At 37.9% G+C, this 25,866-nt stretch overlaps 2 protein-coding genes across 6 annotated transcripts in view; both read left to right on the top strand.

The window, feature by feature from the left end:
- The window catches only part of qki2 (QKI, KH domain containing, RNA binding 2), a 37,107-nt gene extending 24,182 nt beyond the window's left edge, over positions 1 to 12,925 (top strand). The window contains exons 7-9 of one of the 5 annotated variants that reach the window (XM_041816079.1): positions 3,640 to 3,663; positions 4,338 to 4,412; positions 6,325 to 12,925. In XM_041816079.1, the coding sequence (XP_041672013.1) occupies positions 3,640 to 3,663; positions 4,338 to 4,412; positions 6,325 to 6,347 (122 nt within the window). In that variant the 3' untranslated portion in view covers positions 6,348 to 12,925. Of the gene's footprint in view, positions 1 to 3,639; positions 6,277 to 6,324 lie in introns of those variants that run through there. The other 4 variants (XM_041816082.1, XM_041816081.1, XM_041816084.1 and 1 more) reach the window with 4 other exon arrangements.
- A 7,988-nt stretch (positions 12,926 to 20,913) lies between these two features.
- Positions 20,914 to 25,831, top strand: timm23a (translocase of inner mitochondrial membrane 23 homolog a (yeast)). Its single transcript, XM_041814899.1, has 7 exons — positions 20,914 to 21,338; positions 21,508 to 21,566; positions 21,716 to 21,809; positions 22,796 to 22,880; positions 22,966 to 23,024; positions 23,226 to 23,336; positions 25,021 to 25,831. The coding sequence occupies exons 1-7, from the start codon at positions 21,233 to 21,235 to the stop codon at positions 25,140 to 25,142; spliced, it is 636 nt and encodes a 211-aa protein (XP_041670833.1). The 5' UTR covers positions 20,914 to 21,232; the 3' UTR covers positions 25,143 to 25,831.
- Positions 25,832 to 25,866: the final 35 nt, after the last annotated feature.

Here is a 25,866-nt window from a genome sequence, read left to right as displayed (position 1 = left end):
AATTTTAAAATTTGAGGTAAATTCCCCAAATGTCAAAGAAAATTAACCTGCAAATTCCCTGAAATTTCCATGAAAATTCTTGAAAATTTCACAGGACCCTCCCCCCAAGTTCCCATTCAAATTTACAAAAAATATTTCCAAATCTCATGAATAAAAAACTCAGCAAATTTCCCCCAAAACTTCCAAGAAAATTTAAAAATATACAAACATGTCCTCAAAATTTCCATGAATGTTCTTAAAAAATCCAAGCAAATACCCAAAAATGTCCATGAAAATTCCTGAAAATGCCTTAGCAAATTTCCCTAATATTTCAAGCAAAGTACGCAAACTATATATCTTATATCTTAAAAAGTCTAAAAGTAAAAACTATGATGTCGTAGGAAGGTAATGTCCTCATATGTACATGCAGGGTCTAAGGGGTTATATCTCCCAACTACAGACCTTAGCTTATAGCTAGTCAGCCACCCACAAACCAACGGCATGTGTAAATATCTCTTTGTCTGTGTGCTGTTTTATGTTGACACAAGCCTCTGGCTGAACTCAGAAATCCCCCAAAACTCCTAATCTTTATTTCCCTACCTGCCCACTCATCTGTATTTTTATAAAGCTCATTCATAAAGCACCAACAAATAGAGCAAGCACTCAGGTTGAAAGGTTTTGAGGTGAAAGGCACTTTTGCATCATAATGCATCACTGCATGTGAATGAGTTTGTGTCTTTGACTTGCACGCTCTCTAAAATGTGCCTCTCTTTCTGTCTTAGCTAACACTACGCGCTGATTTAACTGAGTGGCATAGTTTACAAACTGAACCCAACAAATACAGCTGAACTTTACTGCAAAAATTCAACCATTACTCATTATAAGCTTGTTTAAGGGACACAATGACTACTGTCTAAGGTGGTCAACATTTTTGATATGAATACAGTCTCTGTTATTTTGATAGATAATAGTATAAAAATTTGAGACATTGTCAAGGTAATTGTGTGATTTAAATGACCAAATATTTGGTGCATACAGGCAGAGGTGGAAAAGTACACAGCTGTTATCCTCAAGTAAACATTAAAATTTGATCTTTCCTCATTGGAAAGAATAACAAGAGTAGATCTCCAGGTTGTTCAGGTAAAGTTAAAATTTAACAGTGTTAATTAAGCTCATATAGAGTTAACTGAAATTTTTAAAAAAGGTTTTATTGGTCAACTCTACATATAGTTAAACTACACTTTTGAAAGTGTTCAATATTTTCTCTGTGACAGAGCTGCTGTAACTTTTGAACACCTGTGGCAAGGTGAGTCTCCTCTGGCAAGAACAAAGCAGAGAATCAACCTCACAGTAAGGTAATGCATACTGATGCAATCTGCATCTTTTAGGAGAACCTAAAGTCACAGGTGCTCTAACACAGTGGATAACTTCACTCATGGTGTAAATTTGTTTCACACCGAAAACAACAACAATCCTCCAGAAACATGAGCAAAGCAGGGCTCACTGTACAACCGACAACATCCAAACTTAACTAAACAAATACAAACACTGTTCAAGTCATGATAGAGAATTACGCCCACACATCCCCCTAGATATTGTAAAAGTATTGCTCTAAAAACGTACTAAAAAAAAAGTACAAGTACCCAAAAAAAAACCCAACTGGATTACAGTACTGTGAGTCAATGCACTTAGTTACTTTCCACCCCTTGCATATAGGACCTTGGTATCAAAGTAGGTATCTCACTCCAATTTTAATAAAATAGTAGATATTCAAGTTAAAAAATCTGATACCATAACAACCGTACTACACTCTATTCACTTTTCTTTCTGATTAATCTCACCTCGAGTCATTACTCATTTATACTATATTTACCTACAACAGCAGTGTGGGGTATCTGACAATGACAAGAAGCACACACAGTTACTTTACACCTTTTTCTGATTATTATTTTCATTTTCGTGAGAGCACAGTGAGACCTCAGAGCTGTTAAAAGGAGGAAAAGTATCACCATTTCTCAGAGTTGCTTCTCTACACAAGTACTCAGACACAGTGGATACAAAAATAGACTCTGGTGGGGATGCTTAAAAAGTGATTTACTTTATTCAGGTCAAAGTCAGTGCAAAATAAGGCAAAATACACATAATACAAACACTCGAGCAGGAGACAAAAGACTGGGTCAAAGGGCAGGCAAGAAGTCATACATGAGGGTCAGGACATGAGGGAATGCAAGAACGAGTACCAGAAGGAAAGACTAGGAACTGGCACAGGTGTGAGTAATCAGGGTCAGGGCTTATACAAAAGGTGGAAAACACAAGTAGCAGGAACTGGATATAGAGGCCAGGGTGAATGACTTCAAAATAAAACAGGAAGTAGACATGAAAAACTGCAAGACCTGCAGAATCATGACCTAAATATCTTAAAGGGTTGCACCCCTCTACTTTAAAGCTCCTCTGGGTATTTTTTTATCTACTTATGAAACACATTGAAAGGAACTTTGTTGCCTCTTTATGACCTGCAAAAGCAAACTAGATGAAAGGAAAAAGGGTAGATTATTTTTATGTAGTCATTTTTAATGGCTGAAACTGCTGCTGGCGGGGGGTAGGCATCAGATGGAGTACTTAGGAGCACGCTGCAGAAACAGACATAGAAATCACTTACATTAAGAGACACATTTTATTAATAAAAGGAAGCAGGATGTTTTTTGTGATACAACAGTCATCTTTTATAGATAAAGAATAAGCAGAAATTTCAAATTCCTCAGGAGCTTTAAAAATAGCATGTATTGATTCTGAATAATAATAATACAGAGAAATTTCTTTGCAAATTACTTTTAAAAACAGCTCAATTAAAAGGTAATTGCGTTACACTTCTGGACTTAAATATTTTACATTTATGCGCTTACTTAACTCTCATCAAGATTCAAGAATATCTTGGCCAAGACAGGCAACACTACTGTAAAAAAAGTTTCCAACAAACAGTGAGCAGTGCATATACAAGCAAAATGCCATTGATCCACTTTAAAGCTCCTGTGCATATTTTTTCCCTGACTGTGAAACACATTGAAACTAATGTTGATGCCTCTTTATGACATGCAACAGCAAACTAGATGATAGGAAAAAGGGCTGATTACTTTTTTGTAGTTATCTTTAATGCCTGAAACTGCTGCTGGCAGGGGGTAGATGTCTGATGAAGAACTTAAAAGCACGCCACACAAACAATCGCAATAGCAAAGACTTACACTGAGAGGTGTATTCGATTGATAAAAGAAAGCAGATGATTTTAGAGATTTAAAAATAATAATTTAAAGATATCAATAAGGCACTTACTTTAAATTCCAAACATGAGCTTTAAAAATGGCATGCACTGATGCCAAATACTAGCAGTGCAGAGACTAGAATAGCTTTGATTTTTACATTAATGTTCTTCTATTTTAACTCTCATTGAGATTCAAGAATATGTTGGCCTTGATAGGCAGCACTACAGTAAACAAAGTTGCACCTGCACAAATAGACATAATTTGCAGAACATAGATACATAAAAAAGCATGCATAAATTTCTGCTTTGAGTGCTATTGGTATAAACTGGCAGGCATATCCAGCTCTTGTAATACATCCTCGACTTGTGCACGTGCATGCTGAGGCTCATCGCTGGGCTAACAGTCCCCTCTCCCTGTGTTTTTGCAGGTATGGCTTTCCCAACCAAAGGCTAAAAGCGATAGCAACCCCCCCTCCTAGCACACACATACACGGACTGGCTTGCAGAGACCCTCCCCTCCCTTTCCCCTCTCCCCCTTTCTCTCTTACCCCCTCCCTTACATACTTGTCCCACAGAGCAAACACTCAAAGTTTGCTCATACTTTAGGATGACAGATTCCTCGACAGTCATTCTGTAGTCAAGTGTCCATTCCTGTTTAATTTCCTCTTTGTATTAGCAGACTAGCGTTGTGGTGTGACAGCTATTTAACTTTTTATAATAGATCAGCTTCTGCTTTTAACTTTTAACACTTTTGTTAGTGAACCCGTAGATATTTTAGCGCCGCTGTTTGTGATTTAATATATGTTAAAGCTTATTTTAATCACAGAGCTATAGAGTGACTTTGCTTACAGCTGATGTTGAATCTACTAGTGAAGCTTAGAGATAAAGTAGCCATTTGGAATAATACTTTCTTTAGAGTACAGAAGACCACAAAACAACAAAAAATTCTGTCTCTTAGACTTATTTTCACCCTCAGCCTTGACTTATTGTTTTTAAATTCCTGGTTTCACTGATGTTGGTGCCATGGGTGGACTGTTTGATGTCTTTCTGATGAGTAACCTTCTGTGTTCTGTTTTGGCGAACGTCAAATGGCTGTAAGCAGGTGCCATGACCACTAAGGTACGACGCCACGACAAGAGAATCCATCCTTACCAAAGGGTAGTGACCCCAGACAGAGGTTAGTTAGCTCACCAGCCACTTTATGTGTACGTGTGTGCGTGTGAGTGAATGTTTGCAAGTGTGCGTGCATGCAGACCTATGGACCAATCTCAGTTTATGTGTCTGTAATGCGGCATGCCTTAAAAAAAGAAAATAACTGTATCAGGCGGAGCAGCGTCAGTGTAAAATGTGAATAAACAGTGTTTGTTGCAGTGAAAGTGAAATAAGTGAGCAGATTGGGAGGAACCATGATAAGGGTGACAGCTGCAGCGGTTATCTTTCACTCGCCTGTTAGATAAACTGGACGGCTTGCAGGCCGGGACCCTCTTAGTTAAAATGGAACACTCCGTTCATGTGACTCGCTCCTTGTGACTCTGGATTCAGTGTCCTTCCTCTCTCAGAAACTTCTCTTTTTTTGTTGTTGTTGTTTATCTCTTCACTTTTGACCCTGCAAATATCTGTGGGAATTTTTTTATTTATACCCGACGTCATTCCAGTAGAATTCCACAAATGTTATTTTTTATTATTATAATTCAATCCTGTGATGTTCCCAATGACTATATGACATTTAAAGTAACAGTGAATGCTTTTTATTCAATACAAACATGGTCTACTACTAAAACACAGCGTGTGATAACTACTGAAGTCTGTGTTACAAGCTCTTTTGTATGAAATACTGTTGTTTGTGGTCTTATCAGTCGCCCACTGGACTTTTATCATTGGGGCTGTTTACATCTTTCATATATTTCCTAGCCAGAGTGGTGCTGTTGCCATGTATTTAGCTGCAAAATAAATTTGTATATAGGGATTTTAAAGTGCTTATATGAAGCTTATGGAACAAGATCGCTTTGAAATACTTGTAGTTTTTTTGTTTTAGTTTTTTTAGTTTGTAAATTTTTATTTTATGTTTCTATGATATGCTTTTTATAGATGAAGTGTCTCCATGTAAACTTCAGACTTTATTCAAGGTGTGTAGCTACTACTGTTTAAGTCACCGCAACAAAAAGAAAACAAGGTGGCAATGAAGGCAGTGTGTTTTTTTGCTCTGTCTATTTAAGATGAGGTGACCTTCTCGATTCACAGGCCTCGTGACTGTTTTATGCAATAGAAATGGATTAGCTAGCTACAATTTATGTGTGTATGTGAGCGGTGGAGCTCTTGTTGTACGCGATGGACAAAAAAACACTAAAAGGCAATAAAGATGATTATTGAAAAACATCTCCAAAGGAAACCAAAGCCTCTAAATTCTTGTAGTTAGTCTGTCTATTGATAAATTGTTTCTTAAGTCCTTCTAAAATCACCATCTCTTAACCTCTCATCACTATCTCTTTGCTTACTGTAGTCATTAGGAGCTCTTCTAATCAAAATCAAACCATAATCAATAATCACGACTGTTAATCTTTATAATTCTTACGCCTGCTGCTAAAAAAAAATTCTACTTGTCAGTCATTGGACAAATCTGTGAGGCCCGGACACTTTTCTGTGGACATAAAGGTCACTCTCTCACCCACATGAAACCATGCCGTCTCCCTCTCTGTCCATGGTTTCACTGTCTGTCTGTGCTAGTCGTAGCCCAGCTAGCATGAGTAGTATCACTATAGCAGCAGTCACACAGCAGGAGGGCCTTCTTCTTCCTGCAAAACACCTTCATGAGCACTTATGAGCATTGCTAACCAGCCATTCCTTATGTCACCACCCAGTGGTTGGTGTAAGTCACTCTGAATGGTCATGCCAGGCTCATGAAGGTGTTGTGCAGCTCTTGTGTGGCGCCCCTCCTGCTGCGCGACTGCAGTAGATCTGCCTTGTTGTCATCCTGACGCCACTAGCTGACACTAATCTCTCTTCTATCTTTTTTTCTTTTTATGTCCCCTTCTATGTGCCCTTTTTGTTTCCTTTTCCTCGTCCGTCCGTCTCTGTCTGTCTAACTCTAGCTGCCACGGCAACTAACCCATGACCCCTTGACCTTCTGACCTTTCCGCCCACTGATGACCCACCCATCTCTGCCCCGCTGGCGTGCTCATTGGCCCGCGGCCCCGCCACTTCCCCGCAGCTCAGCCAACCAGACCAGCACATTGGGAACAACCCCCGGCTGCTTCTGTCTAACCAGCCAACCAGACGACAGCGATCCCGGGAATAAAGCTCAGGACCCCGCCCACCACAGAGTCCTAACATTAACTTTACCGAACGTGCCTTCCTTTTACAAGTTCAAAGCCAGTCTAAGAATGTTTTTAAACCATTCGATCATCTGTAGCTTCCATTACATTACCAGTAAACGTTACTGGGGATGGACTCCAAACTGGTGAAGGGCTTCAACCATCCCTGACCGTGCCAAACTGTCTCTGAGCTGCCCTGCCCTCAGTCCATGTGATGCAATAATAATGACTTTATTAATGCTATTCTTATAATGATGGTAACGGTCACTTATCCAGAAACCCTCCATAAACTCGGAAGCCCTAAGAGAACACATCTAAACATTTTACTTTAATCAAATGTCCTGCGATAACAAATTATTTTGCTTGTTTTGTTGAGATTTCAACTTTTTTAAGTCGAGTTCATGATATCTGGTTTTCCCGAGGTTACCATTCCTTAATATCTCAAGAAAAATTTTTATACACTACGGCAGCCCTAAGTGAACACATCCATACATTATATCTCAGTTGACTTTCCTGCCATAACAAGTCATGTTTGTTTTCTTGAGAATTCAACTGAAGTCGATTTCACGATCGCTCGTTTTGCTGTGATAACAACTTCTTGATATTTTAAGCTATTGAAGCCCTAAGTGGACACATCCATACATTATATCTTAGTTGACTTTCCTGCCATAACAAGTCATGTTTGTTTTCCTGAGAGTTCAACTGAAGTCGATTTCACGATAGCTAGTTTTGCTGTGATAACAACTTCTTGATATTTTAAGCTGTTGAAGCCCTAAGTGGACACATCCATACATTTTGTTTTGACCAATTTTTGACGATAACAAGTAATTTCTACTTTTTAAGATTTTGACTTTTCTAAGTCTATTTTATTATAGCTGGTTTTCCAGTTGTACCCATTTCTTGGTATCTTTAGAAAACAACTAAAATTAACATAAACTGTGGACGCCCCAACTAGACACAGCTAGGCATTTTATTTTAATCGACTTACTGTCAATAGAAAATATTTCTGCTTGTTTTTATTTTTATAAGTCAAATCAAGATAGGTATTTTTCCCAAAGTTACAATTTTTTGATATCTCAAGAAAACAACTGATCTACGGAAGCCCTAAGTGGACACAACCATGCATTTTATCTTAATCAACTTTCCTGCGGTAATTAGTGCTTTCTGCTCGTTTTCTTGCAATTTTGACCTACCTTTTATGAGAACTGATTTTCCAGTTGAAACCGTTTCTTGGTATCTTCAGAAATCAAATAAAACTAACAAACTACTGAAGCTGCAATTGGACACATCTAGTTTTATCGTCATCGACTTTCCTGCAAGAACAAATGATTCCCGCTTGTTTAGCTAGCTGTTTTCTTCTGGGAACCATTTCTTGATATATTAAGAAAAAACGACTAAATTGTCAAACTATGGCAGTGGACGCATTTGTACATTTTTCTATTTGATTTTCCTGTAATAAGGAGTAATTTTGGCTTATTTTCATTAGATTTCATCTGAAGTCGATATCCAGATACGTGGCTGGTTTTGCCGTGGTAATCGTGTCTTGATATCTTATGAAAACAACTAAAAGTAACAAACAGTGGAGGCCCTAAGTGGGCACATCTAGTTGTTTAATTTTAATCAATTTTCCTGCAATAACAAGGAATTTTCAGTCTTCATGAGATTTTAGCTTCTCTAAGTTGATAACAAGATAGCTGGTTTTCATGTGGTAACCATTTCTTGATATCTCAAGAAAACAAAATTGTCAAAAACTAGCACAGCCACAGGTGGAAACATTCACACATTTTAGTTTAATTTACTTTCCTGTGATACTGATTAATGTACGGTTGTTTTCTTGAGATTTCAACTTATCGAAGTAGATATAAATTTAAAAATATAATAAAAAATATCTGTTGAAACCATTTCATGAATTCTTTAGAAAACAGTTAGAAGCAACTTAGGCTATGGCAGCCCTAAAGGGACACATCAAGGCATTTTATTTGAATCGACTTGCTATCAATATTGAGCAGTTTCCTTTAGTTTTCATTAGATTTCAGCTTCTTGAAGTCTAAATCAAGATAGCTAGTTTTCCAGTGATAACTGTTTCTTGATATCTCAAGAAAAAAAACAAATTGTCTGAAACTATGGCAGCCATAGGGGGAGGCATTTATACATTTTTGCTTGATTGACTTTCCTGCAATAACAAGTGATTTTGGGTTGTTTTCACTAGATTTTAACTTATTTTAGATGGCATTAAGAAAGCTAGTTTTCCTCTGATAACCATTTCTTGATATCTTAAAAAAAAATGACTAAACTTTACATAAACTACAGCAGTCATGAGAGGACATATGTAGGCATTTTAATTCAATGGACTTTCCTTCGACACTGAGTACTTTCCACTTGTTTTCTTGAGATTTCGACCAATTTAAGTCAGCTGGTTTTCCCGAGGTAACCACTTCATGATTTCTTAAGAAAACAACTGTAATAAACACATCATGGCAAAACTTGCATTATTTTTCAAAAATAAGGAAATAACTACACTTTAGATTTTAGGAAAACAACCAAAATGATTTTTTTTTTACAGGAAATTGAGTAAATCAAATGCAAGGATGCTTTTCCTCTTAGGGCTTCCATAATTTACACTCAGCTTGAAGAGGTATTATGTTTCTCAATGCATTTTTCCTCATCGGGCACCTCTCCTGTCCTTATAAATTGTGATTGCATTCATCACCCTCACTATAACACATCATACTCGGTGTTAAATCATTAATATATTAACATGCCTTTCCTTGAAAATGTAACACCAAAATGTGGTTGACGTCATGTGTTTAAAATGTCACTTTTTTCAAGGTTGCCGCTGAGAAATTTCCACTTTGCTGTGACATATTTGCAACAAAGAAAAACAAGAAATAACGCTGTTGATCTAGGAAGTAAAATGCCAGCACAGATCCTTTTGTTCACTGTAAAGAAACAGGTGCTCAGTACGGAAAAACAACACAACTGGAATCCAAAATGCCAAAGTATCTTTTTTAATAAGAAGAAAATCATCACGGTACCTTTATAGGATAAATGTCAAGCCTGTGCACTAAGCATACAAACCCACACAGAGGGGAGGTTGCACTTCTTTTGTCTAAATCTAGCAGACTTACACAACGATGCCTTTTTCTCACACTACAGTATTGTGCGAGCTTGAACAGCAGTGCCTTTATTTATTGAAAGCAATCGAACGATGTCACACCTTAATCTTTTATTACCACAGCGTCAAATGTCATTTTGATTTAATGCAGATTAATTAATGCAGCAGCAAAAGGTGTCACAGCATAATTATCATCTACCATAGTTCTGGATTTTAGTGCAAAAACATGAAATAGAAGTGCAAATGCAGTATTAAAGCAGCAGCTATGAGTCTGAGATGTTTATGTGAGGTTTAAACGCCTCAGGAGAACAGTGTTTTACTTTATTTTTTGTTTGTGTTGTTGGAGATGAAGTCGTCCATATATATATTTTTGCATGTGTACTCGCATTTTTTAGAGGGTACAGTTTTACACAAACACAAAAACCAACTGATGCCTTGAGGTATTAGAGTGCTGCAGGAGTGATGAAGTTTGAAGGCCAGATTGGAAGTTAGCATCGCACAGGTTCCATCGACACAAAGCCTATGGTTTTTTTTGTGGTAATTGGATTATTTGTGAAAAAAGCTCTGTTTTGGAAAAAGTGTGACTTGCATGGTTATTCAGCCAGCAAATATTCACAAATGAACACTAATTTCATTGTTTTTAAGCATAAACTCAATTGGTGGAATTAAAATGCTGACGTAAGACCATAAAGGAACGACACCACTGTCAACTAACTTCTACGTCACAACCATTAAGCTTCCAACTTTTATTTCATGCTTCAGTAGTGCAAGAAAAGTGCAAAAAACTGCAGTTCCTTGAGTGCCCACTAGGGGTTGGCTGCAGAAATACCGGAGGTCCCATACACACCCATGTTAAAATGCAGATTTTCACAGCAGAAATAAACATGTTTACAGTGTCATTCAAAAAAAAATTTGTCGAGATAGTTCATGTATTTATGAGAACACTGCACAAGGGTGGATTTTTTAATAACTCTTCTGTTTTGGTTAAATTTGGGATAATAAATGATGCATAAGTTGGAGGTTGCTGATATAACTGTTTGTCAGGAGGTTTAGGACTAGCCTCAACTCCAGCTCTTTGCCTTGTTACCAGGTCAGTCTAAAGACGGTTTGAGACAGGGTTTGCAATATGGCGGACGCTACAGATTGGACTCATTACCAAAATTCTGATTTCACCCTTGTGTCATCTTTTACAAATCCTACAGTCTTGTGGATGAGTTTACATGTCTCATGTGATGATGTGTAACGTCCCTGACAAAATATAGTCTGAGTTAGCCACTTGTTAGCAACTGGCTTTCATACTGTACCTCCTCATGTGTCTATGTTATAGAAAAACCTAAAGATGTACGACACTCTCTGCACATTTTTTGGCACTGGTTGATAATAGCTCGTGGCTGTCATCATGCCAGAATGTTATATCTCCATTTTTCATGATTTCTTTGTTTTCATAAATCAGTGCTATTGGTCATCCTTTACATCTGTCATTGGGTTTTATAAATTATAGACCAAAAAATTTAAAAAAGATGCTGACTCTCACCTGTCAGTGTTAAAATTAATCGTAACTTGTTTCTTTTTCCATTCTCTGAAAAGTGGTGATTTTGAACAATTGCTAAATATCGATATCAGCATATATAAAAACTTACGATATTTTCAAGTGATGTAGTGGCCAAACATATCAACAGTAAGGGATGTGCATTTTAAATAAAATAAACATTTAAAAATCACTTACTAAAATTTGAAGAGTTTAAAAGATGGACAGGGATGCTATTGTTAGGTTGATCATAACACAAAATAAAAATTGCCATTAAAGGGCTAACAGATCTAGATTAGCATGGTGATTATATTAACATAAATGATCCATTTACTTAAAAACAATAAGATAAACAGGTCATGTTACAACTTTTATCAAATAGTTTAAACAAAGTTCTTTTGCTTAGAAAAATGTGCAGACCACTTTTCTTAGGTTTAATAAATGAAACGCTTAAAATAGACATTTGTGTTTCTTGACAGAAATGTATCACCTATTTGTTCATGTGGATGTTGGTTGGGGGTTTCAGCATTTCTTAGTTAAAATTAGAGGGAGCTTAGAGGAAAAAACGATGAAAACTACTGCACTGTAAAACCAAACAAGTTGAAAATACTATAATAATACAGATACTTGTTGTAACAGATTGCATACATTTTTTTAAGTAGTGTTTAATTTTGAACAGTGATGCCACCCAGAGTAAGAAAATCTGATTTACTGCTACACTGTGAAATTTACTTAAGTTTACTTGTTCTAAACAAATGAAGCATCTAGAACTTTTTTTCACTAAAAACAAAGACTGAGAGTTGCACTTTGACCCAGAGAGTGCTCTTCTATAGGACTTCTCCAACTCAGTGGGTAACTTCACTCATGGTGCAAAACTGTCTGATGAACAAAGGCATTTTTGGGAATCTGTGCATATTAAGGGATGACTGTCAAATAATATAAGTGCGATGACAACAAACACTTGGGTGATTGAGTACTGTTTACTAAAACTAAAAATGTGTTCCATCTTTCAGAAAAATAGAGCTGAAATAAATAACCTCCTACTGTTCCATTTAACAGTCTATGATTGGAAGATTGGAAATATTGGATACGAGCAGAAATGTACCTTCCTCACAAATCATTAAAAACTTGTTTAAAACATTTCATAGACTTTGAGACGATGGAACCAGAAGTGCTAAAATGCTGACACACTTCTGGGTCTTAGGACTCATTCTTGCAGGACTCTATAACAGAAAAAGAACCATGAACCAACGTGTGTAACAAATGTATTTTTATATTCTATTTTGTATGTGAAAATAACATTAAATGACCTTTTCAGATAAGAATATTATGCCTTATCATGGGGAATAATTTGACTTTACTGATCATTCATGTGTCAAAGTAATCATGTCCTGATAAACTGGAGGTTTTTTTCTGTTTTAACTTGAGCCTTTTGAGATCAGCATTGCTTGCCCTCTGTGCCTTTTTGTATCCTATGAGTGTGACAATTAACAGTGTAGTACAACATTAATCTACTCTTCAGTGCCAAGTGTAGGTTACTAACTGTTACCACTTCTTCTGTGATTATTAACCACTTTAATGGTATCTGTCTCAGCTTTTGGATTCCTTTAAAAACAAGAAAAACGTGTGTCTAAAAAATGGAGATATGTGTTGAACAATGAACGTTTAACTTTTAAAGTTTTCTGAGCAGAAATAACTCTTTGTACACGATTAAACTCATAGCTGTTTAAAACTAACCAAACTTTGTTGCTTTTTCTCTGTAGCTCTTAATTATGCAAATCAGCTTCCTTTCTGCATACTAATCACCAAACACTCCTTAGAAACCCGTCGAGGGGCGGAAAAAGCCGGCAAACACTTCAGACAAAATGCAGGGAAAAGGCCACCACATTGTTTTTCCTCACTTCTCTTTTTCCCCCCAGTGTTGTTCTCTTTCTACATACATGGATGTGTGTAATAGGAGAGAAGAAATCACACCCTGCTCACCATGGTTTCTCTGAGGCATGCACATGTATAACAAGAAAAAAAATGAGAGGGGGTGCAGGTTTTCTTAAGGTCTGGGTGGACTACACTGCAAGAACTCACATCTAACTCGGTGCATTTGTGTAATTTCTGGGCAAAAGTTTCTCTTTATACTTGTTTTAAACAACATTCAACTCACAAGTCCAGATAAGTATCATACTTCAAGATGCTGAAGTAAAAAATAAGTACGAAAGAGTCTGTCAAAGCCTTAAAATCAATGGCATTGGCTGGACAGTGCATCCTAGTTTAACACACTCAAGTGACCTTTGCTCAGCTCATTTACAAACTGCATGCCTATTACAAGCAATTTAGGTCATATTTTTGCTCTTTAAAAGAAAAATGACAGGATTATGCAGTTTTTCTTAAGGGTTTTTAAAGACTACACTGCAAAAACTCCAATCAAAGCAGTGTATTAGTTTAATTTCTTGTTGAACAGATGTTATAATTTTTTAGAGCCTCACAGGTCATGACAAAGATCCTATCTGAAGAAATAGAGGCCTGCATTGCTTCTAGTAAGTAAACTAGAACTACTGTCTATCTTGGTTGGTCAAGAAGAAGGGCGGGGTGGTAACTGTGGTAGGGCGATTCATAGAAATCTTTCAAGCAAGTTAAAGCATTAGGCCCAGTGACCTTGATCTTTGACTCTCCAGTGTTTCTGAGTCAGATTAAACATCTGTGCCAAGTCTGAAAAAGATCCCTTCAAGAGTTCTTTAGATTTTGCACTCACAAATATGTCCCAGAGGGACAACCCCAGAACACATTTCCTCCAGCCTCAGCAGTCTGTTTGTTCAGTGTCTTGACATGGGATGTATTAGCTCAACAAGTGAATTTGCATGCCTAGTTTAGAGTTGATACATTTCACAAGCAATTCTGGGTTATTTCTATGCTTATTAAAAAAAAACGGAAACCCAGTCCTGGCATGCCTCTGCAAGGTTTCAAATTTTCATACAGTTAAGGACAGTGTTGGGGTGTTTTCTGTGGTATAGGTGTCAAAAGCAAGGGCTAACCATGAGGCCTAGTGACCTTTACTTTTGACTTGACCTACAAACTCTAATCTGTTTATCCTTGAATGAAAGGGAGCATGTGTGCAAAATTTAAAGTAAATCCTCCAAAGTGTCCTAAACTTGTGTTCTCAAGAATGGTCTGGGAAACAAGGGATGAACATGAGGCCCAATGACCTTGACTTTTGACCTATAACTTGCAAAATCTAGTCAGTTTATACTTGGGTTTTGGCAAAGATTTTGCTCTAGTTTGAGGAAAATCTGACAAAGCATTCTTGAAATATTGGGTCCACAAGAATGGCCTGGAAAAAATGGTTGGAAAACCAGAGAACATAATGCCTCCAACCTCCACTACTATCAGCACAGATGCATTAATTTGTGTCTGGTGCAGGTTTTCTTATAGCTTTGAGCACTATACTCTAATACAACAACATACTTGTTTGATTTCTAGTCAAAATTATTTATTGCATTTGGTTTAGGCCACCATGTATAGAGGGGTCTGGCTGCAGAACACAGGTCTCAGACACCCCCTCTTAATAAAAACACTACTATGAGACTACTGTCAAGACTCAGGATGGAAGTGATGAAATTTCCCAGTACAACAAATTTCCTGTTTTAGATTTTTTTTTTTAAATTCAACTTTGTTAATAAACAAAGTCTGGCAATCATGAAATAACCACATCGACAACATTACAGACTTAGCAACATTACATAAATAAAACAGAAAGTTCAGAGTAAACAGTCTGCTAACAGGAAAATGGCTTGCCCTCAATGAAAACACTCTAATGCAGCTAACGTAGCTAAGGGTAAAGCTAATGAAGCTACATTATCTGCAAAGCTAAGGGTAAAGCTAAAGAAACTATGTTATCTGCGTACTTAAGACAAAAGCTAAAGTAGCTATAGAAGCCGTGTCACGTGGCTATGCAGCTAATGTTGCAAAATCCAGAGCTAACAAAACTACATAGGTAACGCAGCTATATCTAAAGCTAACAAAACTACATTAGCCACATAGGCTACGTAAGGTACATAGGTAACGTAGATATACAAAAAAGTAAAGCGAAAGCAAACAAAGCTACATTTGCAATGATTTATTATGCTACAATTGCTACTGCTAGAACAGCTTTTATAAGTAGTTTTACGCACAGTGTAGTAATGTTAACAACATAGCTAGCGTAGCTATGTAAGCATTGGCAAGATTCAAGCTATGTATAGACCCGTTTTAGAAGTATATGTGAAAGGTGGCTGGCTTTAGCTTTATTAGCTTTAGCTAAAGCTAATGTAGCAGTATTGGCTTACTCAGTAATGTTAACAATGTAGCTAGCGTAGTATATAAGCTTATGTAAAATGAAAATTATGTATAGACCCGATTTGGTAGTATTTATGTGAATGGTGGCTGGCTTTAGCTTTGTTAGCTTTGGCTTAAGCTAACATAGACTACCTACTCAGCGTTACAATATGAGCGTTACAATGTTGCTTTATCTCTAACAAAGTGAGTTTTAGCAAATGTAGCTAAAGTTCATGTAGCTACGTTAGCATTAGTGAATGTGGGATAAGCGAATGTAGCTAGTGTAGCTTTGTTTTGTTTTATTTTACACCTAGCTTAGTTTGCTTGAGTGTTTTCATGGTAGATAACCTTTTTTCTTGTAAGGGGACTGTTTTAGTAGCCTAACCTTTACCTTAACCCTGACTTTAAGTGGAAGTTTGTATTTTGAAAGTTGTAACATATATTTCTGCTCTGACATAAGCACGGTCTCACGGTAGTTGTCTGCAAGAGCTAGCGGTAAACATAGCTTTGTATTGTGACAAGATATTAGATTCACAGATTTGATAGATTTGAGTTTTTACAGTGTACCTAGCCAAAAAGCTGTATATTGGAGTATAACAGTCACAAAAAGCACAAACTTAACTTAAACCTTCTCAGATCATTATTTATATTATAATTAAAGCACAATAAACCTTGTGCCAAGTTTGGCACCCCCATGGAGGAAGCTTGACATTTTTGTAAAAAAGTTCCTTCCCCTGCTTTCTATTATCAGTTAAGTGTGTGACTCATTGAAAATATTTAGAATGATATCAAAATACCTAATAACAGTTGCTTTAAATCACATCTGCCTGAAAAATCCTAATGAACATGATATTTAAAGATATAAAACATGGAAAATAAGGCCCTACTCACTTTTAATGAGTGAAAATACCTGCCTTGAATGTCCCAACTTGAGGTGCACATACTTATTTTAAGACTCAGCAAGTAAATCTGCTGGTCTCGTCAGATTCTACAGCCATTACTTACAAATCAGGCCTATTTTGGCTTTATAAATATCGTGAAACAAGGTTGTTATCTGGACTTCTGAGGCGACTGTGGCTCAGAATAATTGTAATGAGATATTCTTGACTAAACAGCTTACATTCGAGTTTTTACAGTGTATACAACTGGGGAATTAAAGGGAAATTGATTGTGCAAGCTTGCCTTCAAACATCTGCAGAGTAAATATTGCACTGGATAAAAGCGAGTCCCTGAAGTATCCCAAAACTAACCGCTACATGTGTTAAATTGGCTTCATTTCCAATTAGACTTCCTCTATTTCTCTCTAAGGGTGCACTTATTAAAAAAGACAAAACAAAAGGAGTCATAAAGTGGAAAACCAGCGTTTGATTCTGCCCTTTAAACGCCACACAAAAGGAGGAGAATCACATGTTTCTCACTGTTGTGAATGCAGCAGTGGGTGGCTCATCCGTCCTCTCCCTGCCCTTCCTGCTTTCATTGTGGAGTTGAGGGGCTTGATATTGAACTTGCAGGCTTGGAGTCGAGCCTGCTCTGCGGCCACAACCCCCGGACCCCTGATCACACAGAGAGAGTGAGAGAGAGAGAGAGAGAGAGAGAAAGAAAGAGGGAGAGAGAGGACATAATGTGAGCGCAGACAATCCTCTGGACAGGAAGGAGCAGATAGCAAAGAGTGGGGAATAAAACTCTGGATATGCATGGGTGGGGGTGCATGCATGTATGTAAGTTTGGGTGGGTGTGGGCTCTTTTCTGTCTGTTTTTCCTGTTTTGAGTCAAGCTTGTTTTTCTCCCCCTCTCCTTCTTGTTCTTCCAGTCTGGTATGAAACACTCTTAAAGCATCTGGTAATGTATTCTGCAGTCAGCTCTCAGCATTGCCAACACTGTGGGGCCCAGAGCTCCTTACAATCAAAGTGTGCGTGTGAAAAAAAAGATGGGTGTGTATGGGAGAAAAAGACAGGTTGATTTACATTACTATGTATGCACGGCATTCCCCACATAATGAACAGCTCCAGATTTCGTCTGCTCGGTAAATATTTGATGACTGAATGATTTTAGCGGCGTCCTATAAGCTGCAGGGAGAAAAGTTGTATTTCAAACCCCTCTCTCCTTTTCTCTTTCTAGTCCTCTTCCCATGTAAATAAGGCCAACTCCCCCCGAACTCCACTCACACCCCTCTGAGGCAGTTTAAAGACCCAACACTGTCTCCTTGTCTCCCTGACAACCTGCATACACTGGGGTCCTGTCGTGGCCTCTCTGTCTTTTGTGTTTGGGAGCTCAGAGGGACAGAAAGAAAGAAAGAAAGAAAGAGAGAGAGAGAGAGGAAAAGAGGAAACGAAGGAGAAGAGAGGCTGAAAAAAGATAACAAAGATGACATCACGGCTATTTTTTTATCCCACGAGTGAGAATTTGGTTCGCAGCCCGATGATGGTAATGATGATGATGATGATGATTAGCCAGAGGCACAAAATGGGTGGCAGCTCAGTCTGAGAAAAGAGAGAGAGGAGAGAGGGAGAGAGAGAGAGAGAGAGAGAGAGGCCCAGGGCTGAATGGGGCATTGTGGGAAAGACAGTGGGCACACTGGGCAGTAACACAGAGAGAACACTAACTCACAGATCATGCCAGAGAGTCTGAAAACACCCACACTGGGCGACAATGGCAAACTTCATCGCTCCACTTGGCCCCTTCTGAATACACACATACAATGGCAGAATCCAAATAAGATGCTCTGTTATTCGGGAAATTCAACACACTAAATTCCTTCACTGCCTCTGTCCCTTTGACCGGCAGCAGATGGCCGGGGCCCGAGCTGAGAGAAATGTGCACGTACGTGTGCATGTGTGTGGTCTTGCCTCTCCGTTGCATCATGGGTAAGTGAGAAGAAGTTTTGAAATGTGGGAAATCTTGCTTTAAAGGCCTGAGAGGTGTCATGTGGGAGCCCAGCTTTTCCTTGCCTCTGTAATGAAAGAAACAAATCACACAAATCAGACTTGTTTGTGTCATCACCAGGAGCGTTTTTCACTAAATCAGGGAGATAAATCACGCCTTATTGGAGAGACAACTTTGGAGACGCAAATTCAACAGGTTTGACCTTCTACAGCCGCTTGCTCTTCATCAGCTCTCTGCTGCCCCCCTGTGTCCTGTTTGAAAAACTGCAAGGATTTAGTGCAACAGGTAAGCAGACAATTATGTGAAATGATGTAAAGCTGCAAATAATGAAGCCGGCTTTCAACAAGGGGATTTATAATGGAAATAAACAATGGCAAAAATATGCTTTTAAAGTGCAAAAAAAGCTTTTTCAAATAAAACTCATTTCATCAAGTAATGTTTCACTTTAACAGTACAGACAAACCCACACAAAATAACACCAGTGGCCCAAAAAAATGACAATTTGAATTTAAGATATTCGAAAGACCCAAACAAAGATAAAATAATATATTGTTTTGCTGTGTGTAGAGTCAGTACATCAGGGTTTGCATGGGATTCAACAGGTTTTTAATCCCAATGTCCTCATTTTCATTATTTATTTTGCATACCCATTTCCTGCATTTTTTTAAATCTTCAAGTCAAATTTCCTTAAAATGATTTCCCCATGCCTCCTCTGTCATCAGCATTTGATACTGTAAACTCTACTGCAAATGCTGTGAAATGCAAAGTGAGCAAGCAGATCCCCACTAAAGAAAAGGCCAATTAAAAGTTCACATTGCTGACTAACAGAGGTGGAAAAGTACAACATTGTTGTACTCAAGGCAAAGTTAAGTTACTCTGGTTAAAATTCACTGTAGTAGAAGTAGTATTGGTCTATAAAACTACACAAGTAAAAGTAGAAAGATTTTAATGTACAGTTTACTCTAAGCACTGATTAGAGTAGAGCAGAGAGTTAGACCCAGAGCAAGGCAATGCATACTAATGAAGAATACTGTGCATTCTTTGGGAAACCCCAAAGTAAAGTGCTAATTCAGTGGATATCTTCACATGTGGTGCAAATTTGTCTCACATCAAAACAACAATCCACCAGAAACATGAGCAAAAGAACAACAGGCAACATCCGAACACATCTAAACACATTAAAAAAAAACATTCTGCCCGAGGGCATGATGGGAAACTCTGCCCAGAAACACCCCAGATTTGAAATTGCAGTGGGCAGAGCTTAGATCAGTTGACTCTTCACAGAGTTGAACTAACACTGGTGGATCAAAACTGTTAAATAACTCCAACACTGAAGACCTGCTTACTCAGAATTGAGTAAAAATGACTCTTTTGGAGTGAAAATCAACACTGAAGCGTTTGATCCGAAGACATCAACACTCCAGTTTTGATGTGTCCAACAGCTGTTTTGGAATATGATGTGAAATCATTCTCTCACTATGTGCTACTGTGGTGGAAAAACTACAGGTGCATACTCAAGTAAGTGTACAGTTACTCTGTTTAGAAATTACTTTAGTAGAAGAAATAAAGATTTAAAAATGTACTCAACAAATACCTAATTACAAGTAATTTGTTAAAACGTAAGAAGTTACTTTTCTTAGACTTTTTAAGGATCCACTGTTACCCTTATAAATTATTGCTGTACTGTACTCGATCCAATTTGAACAGCATGACATTGGCCTTAAAGGCAGAGTATTGTGGGGGCCATACCTGCAGTTTGTTGATATTTTAACAAGAATGAGGATGACAAAAGGAGGAGTGATGAACATATAATTGAAAAAAAAAATGTTTGAAATAATTCTTAGAACTGTGGTGGTATTACTGAGCATTTATATTTGTACTTTAGAACAAGTACCCAAATGTATTGGTCCGAAAATGGTGTTGATGCATCCCTTATTGTTAAATCAAAATGGTGGTATACCTTTAAATAATCAGTTCTCTTGGAAAACAAAACGCAACCAAAATATCAAGAAATATTAATGTTGTATCTACAGTACCTGTAAAAAGTAGGTTATTCACCTCCTTGAATGTTTACCCTTTTATTGATTTTCTAAATCAATTATGGCCAATGACTAACTTTTACCACAAATGTAAAAGCTCATTTCTAACAGTAATTTTAATCGTTACTTCTTTAGCTGTTATTTATATTTACGACTGTTTACACGCAAGTGTAGCTCGAAGAGTTTTAAATTGTTTGTTTTAGTTTGAGCCCTTAACAGATGTTGATTTTCCTCGCCTGTAGTCAGTTTTATAATCTGCTGGCTGCTTCAGACCGTTCGTCCTTGGGTTAAATAAACAGATTCCAGATCAGTGGAGGTGTCGCAAAACATTCGGGTACACTTCTGAGTAAAACGCGGATTGTTTGCTTAACCTAACGCTTTTAAATGAGTAATGTTGAGAAACTCGTGAAATTAAATTGGTGTGCATGGCAATAATTGCCTTTTTTGACCTTCCATTTTCAGCTTTGGGTTTTGATTACGTTACGACAGTTTAACGTCACTGCTCGCTTTACGACAGAGCGTGCTGCTGGAGGTCAGGGGCATGACGAGAGCTCGAGCTCTGTAATCTTTAACGGAAAAAAAAACGGTATTTCAACGGGGGAAAAAAATCCACACAGTCACCTTGGGCTCTGGTGGGGCATCGTCTTCTGGTGTCGGTGAATCCAGCCGCTCGTCGCTGAACGTTTTGTCTCGGGGGGGGGGGGTTGAGTTTAGAGACGTAGCTAGTTCTCGCTAACATCAGGCAAGTCGACTCGGCTAGCAGCTCCCACCTGGCCCCGGTTTTCGCCAGGTGACCCCCTCGGATCTTCTACAGCCATGGACAACAACTCACAGAGATCAGGGGGAATGAAAGGAGGTCTCGGGGGTCTCTTTGGAGGCGGTGCTCCTGAATACTCCAACACAGAGCTCGCCGGTGTTCCCTGTAAGCATGATGTAATTTTATCTGAATGCTAGCAAGCTAGCATTAGTTACATCGCTGTAGTTAGCTCTAGAGCTAACTACATCATAACAGCTGTACAGCGAGACAGCTCTTTTATATTAATTGATAGTTATGTTTGAATCGTAATAACAATTCTGTTCTGACGTTTCAGTGACTGGAATGAGTCCCCTGTCCCCCTACCTCAATGTCGACCCTCGTTACCTGGTTCAGGTAGGCTGCAACTAATGCCTTTAAACTGTTGGTGACTGTGTCAGACAGCTTCCAGTTAATATGGCCACTAGTTCAACATAAACACAGGTGGATTAAGGAATTTGTGTTTTATATGTTCTTTTTAATAATAGTAACATTTCTTTTATCAGGACACAGATGAGTTCATCCTACCAACAGGTGCCAATAAAACCCGAGGGAGGTTTGAACTGGCTTTCTTTACTATTGGAGGATCCTGTATGACAGGTAAGTGATGCCCTATAAGAACACTAAAAACTCCCTTTTTTCACTTGTTTACAATTTTGATCATTTTTCTGTAAAATCATGGTGAGGCACGTAAACTATCAGTTCAGAATGGTCAGATATATTTGACACCTGTATACCCCCTTTCTTGTAACTCCACCTGCATGTTACAGTGTGCCTCATTATAGGTGCAACAATAAGAAGAGGCACTTTCACAATTTAACAAGTTTCCTTAAAACATATTAAATTTGATCTATGATACTTAAAGCCACAAAATAGCTTCAGAAGTCTTACGTTTTGCTTGTGAGTGCTTTTAAATTTGAAATGGCACCTGGCTGAGATGTATTGAAATAGTTTATCTAAACTATCAAATCCAGATAAGATTGCATTTTGTGATATTTTTGCTAATAAGTGTTGATTTTCTTGTTCATGTGACAGCATTAATGGCAGCATATTTTGTTAACAAGTTCAAGCTGCAAACAGAAAAGAGAAGGATAGGAACATTTGAAAAACGTGAGCTCAACAAAGTTGAGGTGGTGGTTTGTAGGGGCAAACTTATAAACTTTTGTGAGTCAACAAGATACCCATATGCAAAAAAAGGAAAAAAAATCCTCTGAACTGGAGATGATGTAAATCAAAGCCATTGAACTACTCATGAAATCCCAAAAGCACTGACAGAGCATCTTGGTCTTTAAAAGTCCAAAATTTTATGTTTTAAAGCCAGCAGGAGCCAAGTTTCATATTTTGAATTAGTAGATACTGTGACAGATAAACTGGACCACTAGTTTGTGAGCCAGGCCTTTAAACCTTCAGTCAGGTACTCAGATCTTTCAGAAAGGTATTAAACCTGAGGAGGGAAGACAGAAGGCTCATGTACAACAGTCACAATTGATGGTGCTTTGTTTTCCAGTAGATGAGACTTAAGATTAAATGGCATCACACCGAATACATTTTGGTCTCATGGGTGTCTCTGTGTTCTTTGACTACAGGAGCAACATTTGGGGCTTTGAACGGTCTCAGGATGGGCCTGAAGGAGACCAGAGACATGGCATGGTCCAAACCTCGTAACGTACAGTGAGTATGGAGTCAGAGTTCAGTTTACAAGAAGTGGAAATTACATCTCCACAACTGTCCTTAAGTGTTTGCTTTCTCTTCACAGGATTCTCAACATGGTAACCCGACAAGGTGCTTCATGGGCCAACACTCTGGGCTCCATTGGTAAGACCATTACTCACAATGTCACCATGCAGAAATGAACTTTAAAATTGATATGTTTTTTATGAATTTTGTGCTGCTTTTGCAGCTATACATTTTTAATTTGTATTTTTTTTTCTTTTGAGTAAAGGTAATTTTGAATCAACTCATGTTATAACAGGTTTTGTGGTCTCCTCTAAAGTTTTTCTTTCTTTGTCATTGCAGCCTTGTTATACAGTGCTTTTGGTGTGGCGATAGAGAAGGCCAGGGGAGCAGAGGATGACATCAACACAGTGGCTGCTGGGACGCTAACAGGGATGCTCTTTAAATCAGGCAGTAAGTGTTATTGATGCTTGTATTTTCACCATATACTGTTGTTGAGTTTTTTGGGTTCTATCATTGCCTGTCTCTTTGTGAAAACCTTTGTTTATTTTTGTATCACATATTCTCATTAAAAATGAATTATAATTCTGATAATGCTGATGCAGCAGGCTACACTTTTGTATACTGTAGTCTGTTATTTTAGATGAATATTAGCCTGCAACAACTTAGCATTGCCATTTGTATAAATTTGAAAGTTGTTTAAATGGTTTTGGTTATTATCTGTCAAACATTTTTCTGTAGTTAATGTTTAATGAAAATACTGGATTCTCTCAAGAATGCACCAAGAAATAATTGAATTGGCATAGTTCAAATATTTGTTACCTTTATAAACTTTATCTAACGCACTTGCATGACCTGTATTTTCTTCTGGAAAGAGGGTTGCATCTTATATAAAGATGCAACCGATTACCAGTGTAAAATGCAGATTATGTGCTTCATTACTGCAAGTGAAGCTGCCACCATCACCCACTGCCCATGACTTTACACATTTCAAAAGTCAGCCCTGTTCATTGTGTGGTGCAAGTGGCTGTTGGCTGTGTCACTTTTTGACCGCTTTTCTCCCTCATTTGGTCATAATACTACATTTACAGACAACGTTGGCATACTGTTAACCAAAGAAACTTTACGCAGTACTGGTTGGGTTGAAAAGACTCCAAAATAAAATTCAAGTCACCAGCTGAGGCGGTCAGCACAAGTTTGGAGAAATTGGTCGTGGGTTTTGTGTCTGTACTTCACAACTATTAAAGTAACTTGAGGCTGAGAGTCCAACTACAGCAGTGGTTCTCAACTAGTGAGTTGGGACCCAAAAGTGGGTTGCAAAGCTCTTTCAAGTGGGTCGCGAAATGTGTGCTAGGGAAAAAAATCCAGCAAAAAGTCTATAGTATGGAAGCCCTAAGGGCACACACATGCATGTATTTAAGAGTGTAAATGTTTAATGTATAAATTGTTATTTTGGCCTGCCTCTTTGATTGTGTATATTCCATCTAGGGCCCAAACTGCTAAATTCTTTTAGATAAATTTAAGTGGTTAAAATTTTTCCAAAAATTTGGGTCACAATTTCTCTTTAAGGAGGTGATGGTGGGTCCTGATGTCCAACCAGTTGAGAACCACTGAACTACAGAACAGTAGCTATCAGGATTACAAACTCCACATGGTGAAATCAGATGGTAGTAAATGACCTACACAGCTGAAGAAGAATTGCAAGTTGTGAAATTGTTTTTTCCCTCAGGAAGTCTTCAAAAACAGTCTTACATATGAGTGGGACTTATATTCCAGATTTTAAGGTAGCTTTCCAATTCCAGCGGCAAACCAAAGAGTGCATTTCTAAAATGACAACTTCAAAGTAGCACTTCTTACATTCTTAATGTTTGGTTTGAAAAATGTAACTATGAAGTAGTTAATTAATCAAAGTATTAAACAACAAATTCTCTCTTATGAGAGCAGTCCAATAGCACCTGCATTTTTAAGACTTGAAGACTTGCCCTTTCCAAATTGCTGTGGCTAGCTCAATCCATCTGTAAATTTAAGGATTCAGTCAACAATCTCAGATTGTAGTGTTGGACTGATGGTTGTGAGACATGTCTGTTTTTTTTTTTTTTCTCTTTGTCATTGCTCATCCTATTTTCTCATTCCGCAGGTGGTCTAAAAGGTGTAGCTCGTGGGGGTCTAGCTGGTTTAGCTCTGTCTGGTGCCTACGCTCTCTACAACAACTGGGACCACATCACTGGCTCCTCGACTTCATCGTCTAGGCTGTATTAACCTTCTACCACACACATCTGTTTCCACATTAGGGCCAAACATCTCTCCCAGGACACAGCCTTTAACCACAGCACTGAGAGGAATTAAACTCTGGTCGAATGCAGTGTACTGTAAGGAGAGCACGAGTCTCCTATTCATTACCACCTTACCTTGCTGGAGCATTCTGGGAATTTAAAGAAGATGATGTATAAATTGGGACTTAATTCCACTTCAGATCCAGATGTTTGCTGACCTATAACACCATTTGTTTTTATCCTTTATGGATTTCTTGTTGCTGATGAGATCAGTAATAAGACCCTGTGAGGATCCTGCAAAGAGTTATATGTTTTATCATTGTTTAAAGAAGGCTACTTCAAGTCTTCTTTGATGATTGTTAGGAAGTTATTGAAGCCCTTATATGGGTGAAAATGAGCCGGAGTGGCGTCTGAGGTGCGTCTCCAGATGATTCTGATTGTGGACTGAAAGTCTCTTCTATCATTGTAGAAGAGCAGTGAGATACTCAACTAAACATGGAATGAAGCCTTACGGTCTCTTCTACTCTTGTATTTATTGAAGTGTATTATCAGTGGGTTTTGTTTTACTGTGAAAGAGGAAATCACTGTAAAGCTGTGAGTGATTATCAGCTGTTTATGTATTCCATCAAACCTGCTGTTTAAAAAACTAATAAAAAAAGGAAATGTTGCCAAAGATTTTGCTTTTAACTGTTTTTATTGCATAAATGTTG

Source organism: Cheilinus undulatus, linkage group 20 (genome assembly GCF_018320785.1).
Source record: "Cheilinus undulatus linkage group 20, ASM1832078v1, whole genome shotgun sequence".
In the NCBI taxonomy this organism is placed as follows: Eukaryota; Metazoa; Chordata; class Actinopteri; order Labriformes; family Labridae; genus Cheilinus; species Cheilinus undulatus.
This window is presented reverse-complemented; position numbering and strand designations above follow the sequence as displayed.

What these genes read in the sequence shown, in the direction of transcription:
- timm23a (XM_041814899.1), top strand. Translation starts at nt 21,233, where the DNA reads ATGGACAACAACTCACAGAGATCAGGGGGAATGAAAGGAGGTCTCGGG. An exon ending in AGAGCTCGCCGGTGTTCCCT is followed by an intron (nt 21,339 to 21,507) that starts GTAAGCATGATG and finishes CTGACGTTTCAG; the next exon opens with TGACTGGAATGAGTCCCCTG. An exon ending in ACCCTCGTTACCTGGTTCAG is followed by an intron (nt 21,567 to 21,715) that starts GTAGGCTGCAAC and finishes TTCTTTTATCAG; the next exon opens with GACACAGATGAGTTCATCCT.